The sequence below is a fragment of the Salvelinus sp. IW2-2015 genome, linkage group LG19 (genome assembly GCF_002910315.2).
Source record: "Salvelinus sp. IW2-2015 linkage group LG19, ASM291031v2, whole genome shotgun sequence".
Classification (NCBI taxonomy): Eukaryota; Metazoa; Chordata; class Actinopteri; order Salmoniformes; family Salmonidae; genus Salvelinus; species Salvelinus sp. IW2-2015.
In genome coordinates, this window is record NC_036859.1 from 25,014,473 (window position 1) to 25,032,666 (window position 18,194).

General features: G+C 43.0%; 1 protein-coding gene across 1 annotated transcript; it reads left to right on the plus strand.

Annotated features, from left to right (window-relative positions):
- The first annotated feature begins 15,313 nt into the window (after window positions 1-15,313).
- LOC111979730 (frizzled-8-like) lies at window positions 15,314-17,793 on the plus strand. Its single transcript, XM_024010419.1, has one exon. The coding sequence runs from the start codon at window positions 15,655-15,657 to the stop codon at window positions 17,404-17,406; it is 1,752 nt and encodes a 583-aa protein (XP_023866187.1). The 5' UTR covers window positions 15,314-15,654; the 3' UTR covers window positions 17,407-17,793.
- Window positions 17,794-18,194: the final 401 nt, after the last annotated feature.

Below are 18,194 nucleotides of genomic sequence, written 5' to 3' on the forward strand. Positions count from 1 at the left end.
CTGGTTGGGGAATGTTTTAAGAGACGCTGTGGATACAACATCACCGATTCACTTGCTAATAAACTCGCTCACCGAATCAGCGTATTCATCAATGTTGTTGTTAGACGCTACATATATCCCAGCTACGAACATATCCCAGTCCATGTGATCGAAGCAATCTTGAAGCGTGGAATCCGATTGGTCGGACCAGCATTGAACAGACCTGAGCACAGACCTGAGAACAGACCTTTAGTCTCTGTCTATAGGCTGGGAGCAACAAAATGGAGTCGTGGTCAGCTTTTCCGAAAGGAGGGCGGGGGAGGGCCTTATATGCGTCGCGGAAGATAGAATAACAATGATCCAGGGTTTAGTTACTTTAGTTTAGTTCTTTGTTGCATACAGGATACATGTTTTGGAATAGTTTTCTTCTTTGTGTTGTTCATCTTCTTTTCATTTAGGTAATTATTGTGGAGTCATTACAATGTTGTTGATCCATCCTCAGTTTTCTCCCATCACAGCCATTGAACTCCATAGCTGTTTTAAAATCACCAATGTCCTCAGTGTGACATCCCTGAGCAGTTTCCTTCCTGTCCTGCATCTCAGTTCAGAAGGACTGTCTCTGTCATATGTCTGAGTGGTTAAATACATCATCCACAGTATAATTATTTACTTGACCATGCTTAAAGAGATATTCAATGTCTGATTTGTTATTGTTACCCATATACCAATCACTGCCCTTCTTAGGCATTCGAAAAGCTCCCTGGACGTTGTAGTTGAATCTGTGCTTGAAATTCAATACCTGAATGAGGGACCTTACAGATGTTGCATGTATGGGGGACAGAGTAAGGGGTAGTCATTAAAAAATATTGGCAACCAGGGCCTAAAATTTATGTTTTGGTCCACCAGCCACTGTGGCATGTATACTGAACAAAAATATAAACGCAACATGCCACAATTTCAACGATTTTACTGAGTTACAATTATTATAAGGAAATCAGTCAATTGTACTGTTAAATTCTCTAAAATGACGTTGGAGGCGGCTTATGGTAGAGAAATTAACATTAAATTATCTGGCAACACCTCTGGTGGACATTCCTGAAGTTAGCATGCCAATTGCATGCTCCCTCAGAAGTTGAGGCATCTGTGGCATTGTGTTATGTGACAAACTGCACATTTTAGAGTGGTCTTTTATTGTTCCCAGCACAAGGTACACCTATGTAATGAGCATGATGTTTAATCAGCTTTTTGATATGCCACACCTGTCAGGTGGATGGATTATCTTGTCAAAGGAGAAATGCTCACTAACAGCGATGTAAACAAATACCCTTTTTGTGTGTACGGAACATTTCAAGAATCTTTTATTTCAGCTCATGGACCAACACTTTACATGTTGCGTTTATATTTTTGTTCATTGTAGATAAAAAAAAATCTACCAGCCAAAATCTCCCAGAATCTCAGTTAAAATATTACATTAAAAAAACAGAAGACCACGCTTTGGAATGTTTCTAAAACAAGAAATGCATTAGTAAGAAGTAATGTGGTATATTTAAGCAATAAGGCCCGAGGGGGTGTGGTATACGGCGAATATATCACGGCTGAGGGCTGTTCTTAGCACGACGCAACGCGGAGTGCCTGGACACAGCCCTTAGCCGTGGTATATTGGTCATATACCACAAACCCCAAGGCTACCAACGTATTTAGAGCAGTAAAAATAAATGTTTTGTCATACCCGTGGTAAACGGTCTGATATTCCACAGCTGTCAGCCAATCAGCATTCAGCATTTCCTTTAACCAAAATATCAGAGAGAAAATGTTCAGCTGACCCTTTAAGAGTGGGGGTTACCATGGTAACGGAGCCACTCGGGTCATGTCATTGTGTGTCTGCCTGTGTGAGATTTTGGATCTTACTAGTAGACAGTGTCTCTTCGCTATCAGTTGAAGAAGCAGCAGACTCAAACTAACATTGAAAAACAACTGAGCTGTGAACAAAACACGAAGACGAAGTCTCACTGTTGACTTTTGAGTAAATTAGACCAAACTTTTAAGCCTGTGCGCAGCGCAGAGTCCTTGTGATTATGTTCTTTGTTAAGCCAAATGTTACTCCTGAACTAATTTAGGCTTGCCTAAACAAAGGGGGTTAATACTTATGCAACAACTATATTTTAGTTAGGTCCCATTTAATTTGATTCATTTTATATATGAAAAAAATATTTTCACTTTGACATTATGAGTAGGCAATTTTGTGTAGGTCAATGACAAAACAATCACAATTAAATATATTTCAATCCCATTTAGTAATGCAACAAAATGTAAAAAAATCCAAGGGGTGTGAATACATATGATACCCACTGTGTCTATAGCTCTTTATGGGTAATGATGGCAAAATATACTTATGATGGGTATCAGTATGAAATCAATCCAGATTCTCCTCAATAAGCCTCTCCATTCAACTATTGTCCTTTATTTAATCATGAATTACCACAGGATATATTAGATTAGAACTATTTTAGAATTACTAATGATAACTGAAGTGAGGAGCTGAAGGATTTCAGGGTGGTATTTTTTTTACAAGCTTGGCAATGCAGTAGAGTAGAGTCATTTATTATTTTGTGTGTTAATCCCAAGACATTCAGGAAAGTAATTTCAGTCTTCTGGCTGTTATTTTATCTCAAACCCTCTCAGTCACATCTCTTGCCTTTGGCTGATCGCAACAGCGAACAAGACAATGATCTCAGTGAAAGTTCAGTCTGTCTGCAGCTCTCGCAAAAAAACACACTAGTCCCTCACACACCTTAGGGTCCATCCCAAATGGCAGCCTATTCCCTATATAGGGCATTACTTTTAACCAGAGCCCTATGGGGCCTGGTCAACAGCAGAGCCCTATGGGGCCTGGTCAAAAGTAATGCACTAAATAGGGAATAGGGTGCCATTTGAGACGTACSTTAGTGCCTGGCCAAGTTCTTTTAGTGAGTGCTACCTCTCAACTCCTGACTGAACCCCCTTTGTTTCTCCTGTGGCCCTCTTTAGTGTAGGCTGCAGCCTGCAGCCATTCCACTTTGGATTTGGACCCTATCATGTATCACACTGCTAAGTAGACCAGGCCTGGGCCTCGCTCCATTCAGCCAGCCAGGATGGCCAGTCAGTGCTATTAGTCTGTGCTGTCCTCCCCATACCTGTCCAAACGGAAGGGAACACTACCACTACCTCGCTCTCCAGCCAAGGTGAATTAAATGAGGAGAAAACTGAAGCGAAGAGGAAATTCAGCAACTCTTGGAGGACAGTGGAAGTGGATAAATGTGTGTCTTTATTGTTAAAGGTTTTAACAACAAAGAAGCTGTTTAATCCACTGCCACTGTTCTCCAAGAGTTGCTGAATCTCCTCTTCACTCCACATACCTGTCATCTTATTACTGCTGCCTGCCTGCCTACCCTGTCTACTCTGTCTTCCCTGTCTTCCTGCCTGCCATGTCTTCCCTGTCTACCCTGTCTGCCAGCCTGCCCTGCCTCCCCTGTCCCCCCTGTCTGCCAGCCTGCCCTGTCCCCCCTGTCTGCCTTGTCTGCCTGCCTGTACTGTCTCCCCTGCCTGCCCTTACTCCCGTCTGCACGGTCTTCCTTGTCTGCCTGCCTGTCCTGTCTCCCCTGTCTGCCTTGTCTGCCTGCCTGTCCTGTCTCCCCTGTCTGCCAGCCTGCTCTGTCTCCCCTGTCTGCCCTGTCTTCCTTGTCTGCCTGCCTGTCCTATCTCCCCTGTCTGCCAGCCTGCCCTGTCTCCCCTGTCTGCCCTGTCTTCCTTGTCTGCCTGGCTGTCCTGTCTGCAAAACATGGCTCTCTGTATCTCTCGCTGTCCTAGTGAAGGGCCGTCAACACAGCAGTCTGTTCACACCAATTTCTCCTAGTTATAATGTTTGAATAGTACTATTGCTTTGCTACAGTTGTGTGTCTCATTGCATTTCTCCTAGTTATAATGTTTGAATAGTACTATTGCTTTGCTACAGTTGTGTGTCTCATTGCATTTATCCTAGTTATATTGTTTGAATAGTACTATTGCTTTGCTACAGTTGTGTGTCTCATTGCATTTATCCTAGTTATATTGTTTGGTTGATACTTATTGCTCTATAGTTGTGGACAAAGTGTTATTCGTCACATGGTCTCTCCTCTGTTATTGGCAACTATGATACAACAACAGTGTAGTAAATATGGCCATAAAACATCATGGCTTTTATATGTGTGAAATGATAAGCATGCCACGCTGCATAATGGTGTAATCATTAACTAAAATAAAAACATACTCTATTGTTCAAGTGCATGGATACCGTCATCTGTCACTTTGTCACGCCCTGACCTTAGAGAGCCGTTTTATTTCTCTATTTGGTTAGGTCAGGGTGAGTGTGGTTCCCAATCAGAGACAGCTGTCTATTGTTGTCTCTGATTGAGAATCATACTTAGGCAGCCCTTTTTCCCACTTTCTGTTGTGGGATCTTGTCTTTTGTGTTGCAGGTTGTTGCACGCCTAGCTTTACGTTCGTTGAGTTGTTTATTGTTTTTTTTGGTGGAACATTTATTTAATAAAGAAAATGTACGCCTACCACGCTGCACCTTGGTTCATTTATGACGGAGGACAGCGAGCGTAACACACTTTCCCTGGCTGACAATGATGTACCATTTAAAAATGTGTTAACATTTACTGTTCTGTTGTTGCTTCCTGCAAATCAGGATTGCATCCCAAATGGCACCGTATATAGTGCACTACTTTTGACCAGTCCCCTATGAGCTCTGGTGAAAAGTAGTGCACTAAAAAGGGAGCCATTTAGGACACAAAGCCAGTTGGTGATAAAAATAGTAGATTTACATTATGACGCACATGCATCAGAATCCAGCCACTCTATTGGACACATACAGATTTATTGCAGTTTCTGGAATTTTTTATAAAGAATTTCTTCATGGTTTTATTAGCATGTATTTCATATCTTTATATTCTTTATGCAAAGTGTTGTAAAGTTTGAAGAGCTCAACGGGTCAATCTCTATAACAAAGTGTATTGTACAAAACCTCCCTCAAAATACCATGTGTTTTCACTGCATGAGTACACATTGTACAGTATGCAAGAAAATATTTTTGCATGTGTCTGACTGCAGGAGATGCCTATCTAGTAAAACATGGACTCTCAACAGAAGCACGCGTGGACACTTAGCAAGGCAGCCACAGACAGTCATGTGCAGGACTTTTACAGGCGTACCTTCCTGGCAGGCCCAGAGGGTCCACTTTGTGGCTGAACAACATGGGCAATAAGAACGGAGTTGAGTTCTTACTACTGGCTCAAAGGTCCTTCTATAAATGCCATAAACCAAAATGACATCCACTTAATCACAGCGTGGTGTTGTTTACAATCCCTCAAAACTGTAAATCTATATTGGAATATATCACACAATGATAAACCACATTTAGATGTTTTAAAGACATGCTGAAGTGTGACTGCTGAAATGGGAACTGCCTAATAATTGGGTGTTAAGTAAAAATCAGTGTGACACTAAAAATATCTATGACATCTCACAGAGGACCACAGGGAGTAATTGCATAGTTAATGTATGTTTCAACCACAGGCAGTCCAAGTCAATAGGTGTTTCTATCAGAGGCCAGAAAAGGTATTCCCTACAGGTTATTTTTTCCCTTTCTCTCTCCCTCCCCCCTCCTATCTATTTAGTCCATTTTGAATTCAGCCTGTACCAACAAAATGTGGAATAAGTCAAGGTGTGTGAATACTTTCTGAATACTATCTGTTGATAGTTTCATGGACAGTGCATTATGCTACTGAACGTACATAGCCTATGTGGAACCAGCAATAGTACTATCAACATATGACCAGATTGATTCTCTCTCATTCACAATGGGCAACGATCACTTTCAGAGTGAACGTCAAACATATGTATCTATTTCTTGGACAGTAAACACCACGTTACATCCTTATGTCAAGGATAAATATAGCACCCACTATAGAATAACAGAAACAATATCTCCATGGTAATGAAACACAGGATAGAAGCATACAGGGCTTCTCAGATTAGTAGGTACAGGCAGTATGGAATCAGACTGTACTGTATAACTTTTCAATATAATAGTTGATGGTACAGTACCAGTCAAAAGTTTGGACACACCTACTTAGTCCAATTTAAAAATATATATATTTTCTACATTGTAGAATAATAGTGAAGACATCAAAACTATGAAATAACACATAAGGAATCATCTGGTAACCATAAAGGTGTTTTATATTTGAGATTCTTCAAAGAAGCCACCCTTTTCCTTCAAGTGCAGTCGCAAGTACACACTTAAAAATAATCTGTCGCAATACTCCTGACCTTTGACCTAGTCTTGGGAACAGCCTCCTCATACCTTGTCTTAATGCCTGTATTGTAGGCCTACAGCCATCTCCCTCTCTCTTCGTTAGCCTATGACAACACTAATGTTATCTCACTAATGCAGGTTCTGGCATCAGAGGAAACTGCACCCTTTATTGACACTTTAACACAGCGATAGTAAGGCCTATTCTGTGGTGAGATAGCTTTAACGACTGAGCTAATGAACGCTGGACGTGTACTTAGTCATTCCTAGACTGACAGACACGTCTCTCTCTCTCACACACACTGCTCTGTGTTGGTTTTTCTAAAACACAAATTCTGTCACACTGGTTTTCATTTATCCCCTCTCCTCTGCTCCCTCTCTCTCTGCTTATTCTCCTGTTCCAGCCACTAGAGCCTCAGCCGTGCTGTCTCAGGCTGGTTAAGCAGGTATGCAGAACTACAACTTTTTCCAGTTTATATTAACACTTCATGATAGGCTTTCCCTTGCCTTTCCCTCTCTTTCTCTCTCCCCCAGTTCTCCCTCTCTCCCCCAGTCCTCCCTCTCTCCTCATGCTCGTCTGGGGAGGTTGGTTCTGGAGCTCTCGGTTCAATGTGAAGCTGTCAGTGTGTTAGTCTGTGGCTYTGTCCCAAATAACACCCCATTCCCTATATAGTGCACTACATTTGGCAAATGTAGTGCACTCTATAGGGAATAGGGTGCCATTTGGGACTCAATCGGTGTGTCAGGATTATTTCTCCCGTGGACCAAGGGGCTTGGCCCACAGCCGGGGCTGCCCGGTGCCGTCTGGCCTGGTCGGCTTGTCACGGCTGTGTGGAATGTGTCGAGTGGGTGCAACCCATAGGTCCCTGCACCGTGTACATGCTGAAGTAGGGCTGCTGTTAGGATGCTGTTTGGACCCTGACATGGGCAAACATAGCAGGACATCGCTGAAGGTTAAGCTGCTCGGTCAACGCCCTGGACTGCACTACCGGGGTGGGGCGTTTGTGTGCGTGCGTGCGTGTATGTGCACGTTTGTGTCTAGGTCAGGGTTTTTCAACTCTTACCCTATGAGGTCCAGAGCCTGCTGGTTTTCTGTTCTACGTGATAATTAATTGTACACACCTGGTGTTCCAGGTATAAATTGTTCCCTGATTAGAGGGAAACAATTAAAAAATGCAGTGGAACTGGCTTCGAGGTCCAGAGTTGGGTTTGAGGGGTAATATGCTGAGCATTTTGATTTGCAATCTTCTCTCATGTTGTTACATATGATCTGATAACCATCTTGAATGAGTTTTCCAGTCCTGCAGCATTGGAAACCAGGGGCTGCATCCCTAATGGCACACTATTGCCTATTTAGTGCACTACATTTTACGTAGTGCACTAAGTAGGGTATTGGGTTTAATTTAGGACTCAGCCCAGAGGTAAAGGGGGCAATAGGTTCACTAGTGGTAAAAACCCACAATCTACACAGAGGGCATGATGCCAACTCCCCACTTGCCTGAGAGGATGAGGGCAAGGCTTTTTTAGTTCTAAAGTGATGGGATGCTACAAATCTCCTCTTTAACCATAAAACAAAATGGCTTCCGGAGTATAAAGAGTATAAAGATTTTCCAATAGCAGTATTTACTAGTACTAACTCCATTTATCAGAAATCTCCTGTAATAAATCACATTGACTTTAGAGACTGAGGGGGCACATTATCCCAGAGGTCACTACTGTTAAATCAGGACAAGATATACTGTAGTTTAGGATCCCATTATTACTGAGCTCCTAGTCTCTCGTGGCCATCATTCCAAATCTTGCCTCATTGACTCCACAATTCCGAACAGAGAGTGAGAAGCCTGGGCTTTCCGAGGCAACTGAAATGTAACCCTGCATAGACATTGTGTGACAACTGTATCGTGTCCAGAACATTTTAGTTCGATTCCAAGCTGGCTGAAATCTCTACCATGCTGGGAAAAGAGAAAAGTTACATTACAAAATGTCTTCCTTTTCCACAGTGGCTTTGCCTAATTACTCAGAGAAATTATCTCAGTGAGCAGTCAAACTGCCTCCAAAATTTGACCCTATTTGCTATATAGTGCACAACTTTTTACCAGAGCCCACTCTATTCACTATATAGTGCACTACTTTTGACCAGGGCTCTGGTGAAAAGTAGTAGTGCACTATATAGTGAAATAGGGTGTGTTTTGGGACTGAGGGCCACTGAGTAGTCTAGCCCAGGCATTCCCTCAGATGAGAGGTTAGCAATAAACCATCATGAATAGCTCAAAGTGCACCAGCTAGTAGGATTCCAGCTTGTCGTCACAGTTCTAATGAATCCCTGGTTGTGTGAAGCCGGACCGGCCCTATTTACCTTACTGAGGACGTCATAGCAGCAGAAGAAAGAGTATAATTATAAACATGGCATAAATGTTTCCAGTTGTTCCCTTTAAAATAGCCCCATGCTTCAGGGTTTATTGACGTTTAGAGAACAAGTGTTAATTTAGAAGGGCACACATGGCACCCTAGATGTGTTGGGCTCACATGTTACTAAATTAACTATGTAGACTAGGAACAGGTTCTTTATTTTTCTCTCAGAGATCCATCATTCGCTTTCCAATGGATTTGTTTATTAGCTGTTATTAATGTACCTGTTACAGTATGTTTTTCATTATGTACTTCATTATCATGTTTACCAGCCAGGTACTTTCAGAAACTACATTCACAACAATCCCATCTTTGTAAAAGGCAATGCATGCTGGCCAGCTCTTATACAATCCTACTATGTGAGCGAGCGCTAGGCCTACTCAGCAGAGTACTGTGTTCACTGACCTGCTCTGCTCTGCTCCTCTCAGCACTAGATTGATTGGAGGGGTGGGCCTTCTTTGTTAAGGTAACATGCTGGAGGTAAGCTCATTCAATAGATACAACCTTTGTCACCTCAGGGCTACTGGGGAGGGAAGTGTGTGTGTGCGTGTGTGCGTGTGTGCGTGTGCGTGTGCGTGTGTGCATGCGTGTGTGTGCGTGTGCATGTGTGCGTAGTTGGGGGCCCAGATACACCTAAAATAAAATACTATTTTATTTGTCCCATGCACCAAATACAACAGGTGCTTACTCACAGGCTTTTTTCCCAACGAGGCAGAGTTAAATAAGAAAAATAGAAAACACATGAAAAATAAAACTGATTAGCAGCAAATCTCTGGGTATATAAAACAGACAGTCTGCTACAACTACAGGTTGGGGAGTGAATCAGCACTTGGAAAGTGTTGGTGTTGGGGGTGTAGGGTGATGTTGACCTTAGACACTGATCTTGGGTCAGTATAGCATTTTCCCCACTAATGGTTAAGGTTTTGGGGGAGGGAAAGCTGATCCTAGATCTGTACCTAGGAAGAACTTCACCCTGAAGCGAGGTGGGCAGTACTGAGAGGCACAGCTCAGTTATGTTTGTAAATTGGTTATTCATTGGGTGCTAAGAACTCAGCAACAGGGCAATATCCCATCAGAGATGAAGGGTGGCATCCTAAAGACTGTGTGTTCAAACTAAAGTTAACATTGTTTTGAGAGAGAGGAGGCTCAATCTCTTTTCAGTCCTAAATGAGATCTAGTTACTGTCAGCCCACTTTCCTAATACACATATGATTCCGCTTTACCTTAGGACCAAAATTACACGTTTATTTACTTTTTCCAGACTTCAAAAGATATTCTGAAACCTGATTTAGTTAGAAAAATAGGCCAGGATGCTCAGTTGAAAAATCCAGAGGAAATGCTAGACTAAGTGCTACAGAAATCAATCATAAATTGTGTATTTATAAATCATTCGTAACACAACAATCGCAAACAAGTATCATCCTTGTAAAATGGTCCAAATATCCAATATGTTACAAATAACTGTCATTGAGTACGGTTACATGCACAGTAATATTTCGATATAAAACTGATTATGGCAGTGGGCAGATTATGCAATAGTCATGTAAACACCTTACTCGCCTCCTTTTAATGGGCGTAAGGTCAAAATCGAAGTAAGCATACACCGATTAAAACACCTGGTTTTACGAGCAATCTTTCAAATTATTAGGACATGTAAACACCTTCATCTGAGTTCCAGTTGTGTATTTGATCTGCGCTGGTGCTACCACTATCTGAGCGAGCCTCCCTCTTTAGTGCGAGTTTGGAACAACTGAATGTATGCGTCTTAGAAGTCGTTTTTGCATAGAAACTTTATATGCCCAAACTCAGAATCAAATATGCTTCCCAAAAAGAACATGGTCGCTGTGGTCTATATGTGTCTCAAATTAGTCTTATTGCTCTCTCCCCTCCCCCTCTCTTTCTCCAGTTCTTTATATGTGCGTCTCTCCCCCTCTCTCTTTCTCTAGTTCTCTCTCTCCTCCACCTCTCTTTCTCCTCCACTTCTCTCTCGCTCTCTCTGTGTCTCTCCCTCTCCCTTCACCTCTCTCTCTCCTCCACCCCCCTCTCTCTCTTTCTGCCTCTCTCTCTCTCCTCAACCCCATCTCTCATCTTTCCACCCTTCTCCCTCACCTCCACCTTCCTCTCTCTCTCCCTCTCCCTCCACCCCTTTCTCTCTCTCTCTCTCTCTCTCTCTCTTTCCATGTGTGTCTCTCCCTGTCCCTCCACCCCTCTCTCTCTCTCAAATCAATTCAAGTCAATTTGCTTTATTGGCATGACATAACAATGTACATGTTGCCAAAGCTTACTTTGGATATTTACAATATTAAGATAATAAGAATCAAAATTGTCAACGGGACAACAGTAACAAAAATAACCAAGGGTCAAAATAACCATACATTGAACAATAACAATAAGGATACAGTAGAGTACATGTGCAGGTTGATTGGTCTGTCAGACACTGTCCCTCATCTTATGGCAGGCAGCAATGTAGTGCGCTGCCAACCAACAGCTCTCTGCATCCTCCCTCAACAGGACGGGTAGCCTACTCTCATCAGAGAGGTCTTTGAAATCTTTGAATAAGGGTTTCAAATTTGGGGAAATGACACTAATTGTTTTATATTTTTTTACATTTTGTCAGGAAATGCAGCTCTGTCTCAGGTTCTGCTGTTGTGCAGTGGTTGCACAGCCTTTCTTCTACAGGGGGCCAGGTTTTCCTGTGACTACCCTTCTCAATGGCAAGGTGCTCACTGAGCCTGTACTTTGTCAAGGTTTTTCTAAGGTTTTGATCAGTAACCATACTCAAATAGTTAGCCACGGTGTACTGTCGATTTAGGGCCAGATAGCACTGCATTTTGCTTTGTGTTTGTGCTTCCCAATAAGTAATGTAGTTTTGTTTTGACTGTGTTGTAATTCGTTTTATTCTGATTGATTGGATATTCTGGTACTGAGGCTTCAGTGTGTTAGTAGAACAGGTTTGTGAACTCAGCCCCAGGACCAGCTGGATGAGGGGACTCTTTTCTTTGCTCGGCTCTTGGCAATGCAGGGCTTAGTAATGAAATGAGAGGGGGTTCACTGTATTTTAGATGTTTCCAAAACTTAATTGCTCTTTTTTTAGTTTTTATTATTAGTGGATATTGGCCTAATTCTGCCCTGCATGCATTGTTTGTAGTTTTCCTCTGGACATGTAGGAGAATCTTACAGAACTCTGCATGCAGGGTTTCAATGGGGTGTTTGTCCCATTTGGTGAAATCTTGTTTTGCAAATGGACCCCACACCTCGCTGGCATAAAGTGCAATTGGTTCAATAACACATTCAATTAGTTTTAGCCAAATTTTAATTTTAATATGTTTTTTTATTGGTGTAGAATGCCCTGCGTGCTTTCTCTCTCAGTTCATTCACTGTATCATTAAGGTGTCCAGTTGAGCTTATTTTTAAACCTAAGTAATTGTAGTGTGTGCAGTACTCTATATATTTTGTACCAATTGAGAACTTTGGTCTAATTCCCTGAGATCTGGATCTTCTCTGGAAAAATATTATTTTAGTATTTTTGGGGTTTACTGCCAGGGCCCTCTCGCTCTCTCTCACCCCCCCCCCCCCCACACTCTATGTGTCTCTCCCTCTCCCTCCACCTCTCTCTCTCTCGGTCTTTCTGTGTCTCTCTCTATCCCTCTCCCCCCACCCCTCTCTCTCTCTTTCWCCTCTCTCTCTCTCTTCCACCTCTCTATGTCTCTCCCTCCACCTCTCTATGTGTCTCTCCCTCTCCCTCCACCTCTCTCTCTGTCTTTCTGTGTCTCTCTCTCCCTCTCCCCCACCCCTCTCTCTCTCTTTCACCTCTCTCTCTCTGTCTCTCCCTCTCACTCTCCTCCACCTCTCTCTCTTTCGGTCTCTCCCTCTCCCTCCACCTCTCTGTCTTTGTGTCTATTTTCTCTCTTTCACTTCTCTCTCTCTCTCTCTTCCACCTCTCTCTCTTTCTATGTCTCTCCCTCTCGCCCCACTCCTCTCTCTCTCTCTCTCTCTCCCTCTATGTGTCTCTCCCTCTACCTCGCTCGCTCTCTTTCTCCTCCACCTCTCTCTCTTTCTATGTGTCTCTCCCTCTCCCCCACCCCTCTCTCTCTATGTGTCTCACCCTCTCTCCCCACCCCTCTCTCTCCTCCACCCCTCTCTCGCTCTCCCTTTCTCTAGTTCTTTCTCTCCTCTCTCTCTCTCTCCCTGGCATCATTAACTGTGAGAGCCCTGGGAGAACAGGCCAGAGAACATAGAGTAGAAATTGAGTTTTAAACAGATGCAGTAATTCAATTTCCACCCTTTTAAATTTGGAATGCAGGGGGCCATATGTAACCCAACACTTGCTATCGCAGTTACAAACAGGGGGGCGTTTCAACAGTTGGTGGCTGGACTGCACCTCTATCTGTCTTTTAATCAATACAGGCCCTATGACTCTAATATACACAGGTTGCATCCCAAATAGCACCCTATTCCCTATTTAGTGCTCTACTTTTGGGTGCCATTTGGGATGCACACACAATCAGAGTAACTGATGCTGATCCTCATCTGATAGTCTCCATTATGTTGGCCTTTGGCCCTGAGACTGGACACCTGTTATGTTCTGCAGCTTTCACCTCCAGTTCACAGCTTGTGTGCATCCTAAATCGCACCCTATTCCCCATATAGTGCACTACTTTTGACCAATGCCCATAGGGCTCTGGTTAAAAGTAGTGCACTATGTAGAGATTTGGGTGCCATTTGGGACACAACCCTTGTAATGGGGGCAGGGAAGGAGGTGAAGCACTCACAGAAATCTATCAAAAAATGTCAATGCAGAGTAGCCAGTGGCTGGCGTTGGAAGCACGGCTCTGGCAGCTTTCCTTGAAACAAAATGCATGAAGACCACATAAGCGCCATACATCAATGTTTTAAATGATGTGCATGTCCTCCTCCATTCTATGATGATAGTAGCCTATTGGAGAATGGTGGTGGAAGAGAGGAAATATGTAGATAAGACCAGGAGACTTGGGCAGTTGGTCACTGTAGTAAAATAACATTATGACTTTGCTTGAGATTACCCTAACCAATTAGTGCACCAACTGAATCACGTTAATGGCAGCCATCACATATATTTCCAATCTATCAGCTTTGTTAATCTATTTCCCCATAATCCATCTACTTAGACTATTGACACATATCCTCAGGAAGTTTGTTGGGCGTTGGCAGGCATTTCGGTAATCACCTCCTCAGCATGGGGCCTAWACAAACACTAAATGAAACATTGGCACCACAATTAAGACCTCTTTCTTTAGTTTTGGACAAAGCCCTGGGGTCTCCTAACTATCCCACATTAACCCCCACTGTCTCCACACTGCCCCAAAGTTCGATTAAATGTGTTCCTTGGGTCTATACCTAGCACAGTGTTAAAGGTTTCCAGGTAATGTGTTCCATTTAAAATCACAGATATGCCACACGTCATGAATATCTCCATATTTCTCAAATTGCATCCATGATTGACTGAAATGTAAATATCCTTTTGAGTGTGTAAAGGCGTCAGCATGCTTCAGTTGGGCTAGCGCCTAGCCGAACCCATCTAGCAGACCGAACGAGTGTGCTGGCATACTCCCTTAAAAGACATTTGCTATTTTTTCAAGAGAATGTATTTTCAGGGAGTATGCGAGCACACTCATTTGGTTCGGCTAGGCGCCAGCCCAACTGAAGCATGCTGACGCCTTTAGGTGTGCCTAGTACAGTGTTTCCCTGATTTGAAAATGGGGTCACATAAAAACTCTGGGTTTTGTCAGTAACATCCAGAGAGGTTTCTGTTTTCTTCCTACAAATGTGGCTCTATCTTTTGAATGGTTTAAGCTACAAAATAGTATGACCCCATAACTGAAAGATAAGACTATCTGGAACATGTGGACACGACCAGGCACTAAATGTGATGGGGGAAAATAACACCATCTCAATTATGTTCTTTTCTACACAGAATATCAWAATWKKTTATTGCCTGATGATCTTCTGAACTTCCCAATACCTTTCTGATGCATTTCAGTCACTTCAAACCATACTTCCTTCAGATTGAAATACTTTCAAAAGTACTGTCAGAAGGATATGCAATCATCATAACCCCAATTAAAAAAGTACATTGACCATTGATTACATAACTTTTTTTACATGGTGGGTCGTGATTTGTTTTTATACATCAAAATGGTGTCGCGGATCAAAAACGTTTTGGAACCCCTGGCCTAGTGCATGATTACACTGTAACCTAATAAGGACCCTGTCAAAGAGGCCTTCATTTACCTAACAATTATTGCAATGCAACAAATCAAACAGCAAAAATGTTTCTATTTCGGGAAGCGTAGGCCTTTGTTAGTTAATTTACCCATAACACAAGTTCATGTAAAGGTACAATTAAATTCACTGCATAACGAGAAGAATAAACAAAGACAAAGTCATTAAAAAATATTATTCTATGGAGGGGAACATGTAAACAAACACCTTTGAGAAACACATGATTGATTTACGCTAGTTCCCCGCCCCCGTCGCTCTGTGATTAGGCGCTCCAATAGAGGGAGTGACTTCGCCTCCCTCCATATATATCCCATTCAATGCATCCGCCAACAACAGAGCACGCAGAGCGATCAAAAACAATGGTGCCATTTACAAACACGGGGAGAAACCGAATGGTATCGGCGCGTAAATTATAGTCTGGCAGTCAATAGCAGACGGAGAAGCGTGGTCGATTTTTACAGAATAACGTCAAATCAATATATAATAAAGCGGGGTGCTGTGTGGATTCCCTACCATTTTATCAGACAGACACCCACAGGCTACTACTACCCAAGAACACCGTCTGCGCCAAGGATGAGTTTACCAGCATCTCTGGATTAATCGGACTTCACAGCCTACTTGCAAGCGCAAYTTCGTTGGCACTTGGAAGCAGACGAATTCAACAGTGAGTGATGATGGAGTGTAACTTGCTGGGTTTGGGGTGGTGCATGTTTTTTGCACTCGTTCTACACAGGTCGAGCTGCGCCGCGGCGAAGGAGCTACAATGTCAGGAGATATCCGTGCCCTTATGCAAAGGAATCGGATACAACTACACCTACATGCCCAACCAGTTCAACCACGACACACAGGACGAGGCAGGGCTCGAGGTGCACCAGTTTTGGCCCCTGGTGGAAATCAAGTGTTCTCCGGACCTGAAGTTCTTTCTCTGTAGCATGTACACTCCTATTTGCCTGGAGGACTACAAGAAGCCCCTGCCGCCTTGTCGGGGTGTCTGTGAGAGAGCCAAGGCAGGCTGTGCGCCTCTGATGAGACAGTACGGGTTCCCGTGGCCAGACAGAATGAGATGCGATTTATTACCAGTGCAAGGTAACCAAGATACACTATGCATGGACTACAACAGAAGTACGACGACTGTTTCTCCAGTGGTTGCAAAGCCCACACATCGTCCTGTTAAACCAGTAAACCCACGAAAGAAAAATGGACAAGGCCGTTCTAACGACCCCCGTAAACACAAACCTCCGAGTTCTCCATGCGAACCCCAGTGTCACTGCCGCGCTCCCATGGTTCCAGTCAGCAACAGTAATCCTCTATATAACAGAGTTAAAACAGGACAGATACTCAACTGTGCCATGCCTTGCCACAACCCTTACTTCTCCCAAGACGAAAGGACATTTACTGCATTCTGGATAGGACTATGGTCCGTGTTATGTTTTATCTCTACTTTTGCAACAGTGGCAACTTTTTTAATCGACATGGATCGTTTCAAATACCCGGAGCGACCCATTATATTTCTCTCTGCTTGTTACATGTTTGTCTCGGTCGGCTACATTGTCAGACTAATTGCTGGACATGAACAAGTGGCTTGTAACATGGAGCATGATACCGAACACATCCACTACGAGACCACCGGCCCTGCGCTTTGTACCATTGTTTTTCTACTCATCTACTTTTTCGGCATGGCAAGTTCTATTTGGTGGGTCATTCTGTCTCTTACCTGGTTCCTGGCTGCGGGGATGAAGTGGGGAAATGAGGCCATAGCCAGTTACTCTCAGTATTTTCATTTAGCTGCCTGGTTAATACCCAGCATGAAATCAATAGCTGTGTTGGCGTTGAGTTCAGTGGATGGTGACCCTGTGGCAGGAATATGCTATGTTGGCAATCAGAATTTGGATAATCTCCGGGGCTTTGTTTTGGCGCCTTTGGTTATCTATCTTTTCATTGGAACTATGTTCCTCCTGGCTGGGTTTGTGTCACTGTTCCGGATCCGGAGTGTTATAAAGCAAGGAGGGACGAAAACAGACAAGTTGGAGAGACTGATGATCAGGATAGGTATTTTTACAGTGCTTTACACTGTCCCCGCCACGATTATAGTAGCATGTTACTTCTATGAGCAGCACAACAGACAGACTTGGGAAATAACCCACAACTGTTCATGCTTATCGGAGCGTGAAATGCAGAAGCCGGACTATGCTGTGTTCATGCTGAAATATTTCATGTGCCTTTTAGTTGGCATCACGTCCGGCGCGTGGGTCTGGTCGGGAAAAACTCTAGAATCCTGGAGGACTTTTTGTACCCGCTGCTGCTGGGGCAGCAAGGCCACGAGCGGGTCAATGTACAGTGACGTTAGCACGGGATTGACGTGGAGGTCCGGTACTGCGAGCTCTGTCTCTTGTCCCAAACAGATGCCATTGTCACGGGTTTGAAAAGGAAGAATGGACCACTAATTGTGTTGGGATTGACCATCAGCGTGTTCCAATTAGCACATTAACGAGCACCTAATGATTTTTTCTTGCACAATGAGACCCGCATCCAGTTTAGAACCATATAATCAGAAGAATTAGAGGCTTTGTCTAATTTTTACGTACAAAATGAGCTTTTCACCTACAAAATGAGCTTTTCAAAGATGATTTGAAGTAGGCAATGCCTTAATGTCATACGGGTTTCGTTGGTGCTTAATGTATTTATATAATTATTGATGTACAAACATTGTAAATTTGTATATACAATTTATACGACATTGAATATATGTACAATTCACTTTGATAGAAGATCTTTATTTTGGTAATAAAAGTACTTGTATTACATTTTTACCTGTGCGTCGGGACAGTCATTCTGCGCCAAAGCTGCGCACCACTCCTATATTTTGAAATMTAATTTTTGCTTTTCTGTCTTCATGCAGTGATACACGATTTGTGGATAAGTAGAACCCCCTATTCATATTTGTCAAATAGTGATCTAATGCTTAATGAATAGAAACGTAATAGGCCTACACAACAGWTGGTTGTTGGGTTCCTTTTGGGTAGCATTCGTGGAAAAAAGTACACTACACATTGTAACGAACAGTGGTGGTTGGCTGTTGCGTTCCTTTTTGTTATGGTGGGTATCACTGTTCGGTATTCTAGATGCGACCACAAGCAGTGGGGTACGAGGAGGATTCATAAAAACGTTGAAATGGCAGTGAAAGCCCTACGTGTGGTCTGTTCGAGTAATC

What these genes read in the sequence shown, in the direction of transcription:
- LOC111979730 (XM_024010419.1), top strand. Translation starts at nt 15,655, where the DNA reads ATGATGGAGTGTAACTTGCTGGGTTTGGGGTGGTGCATGTTTTTTGCA.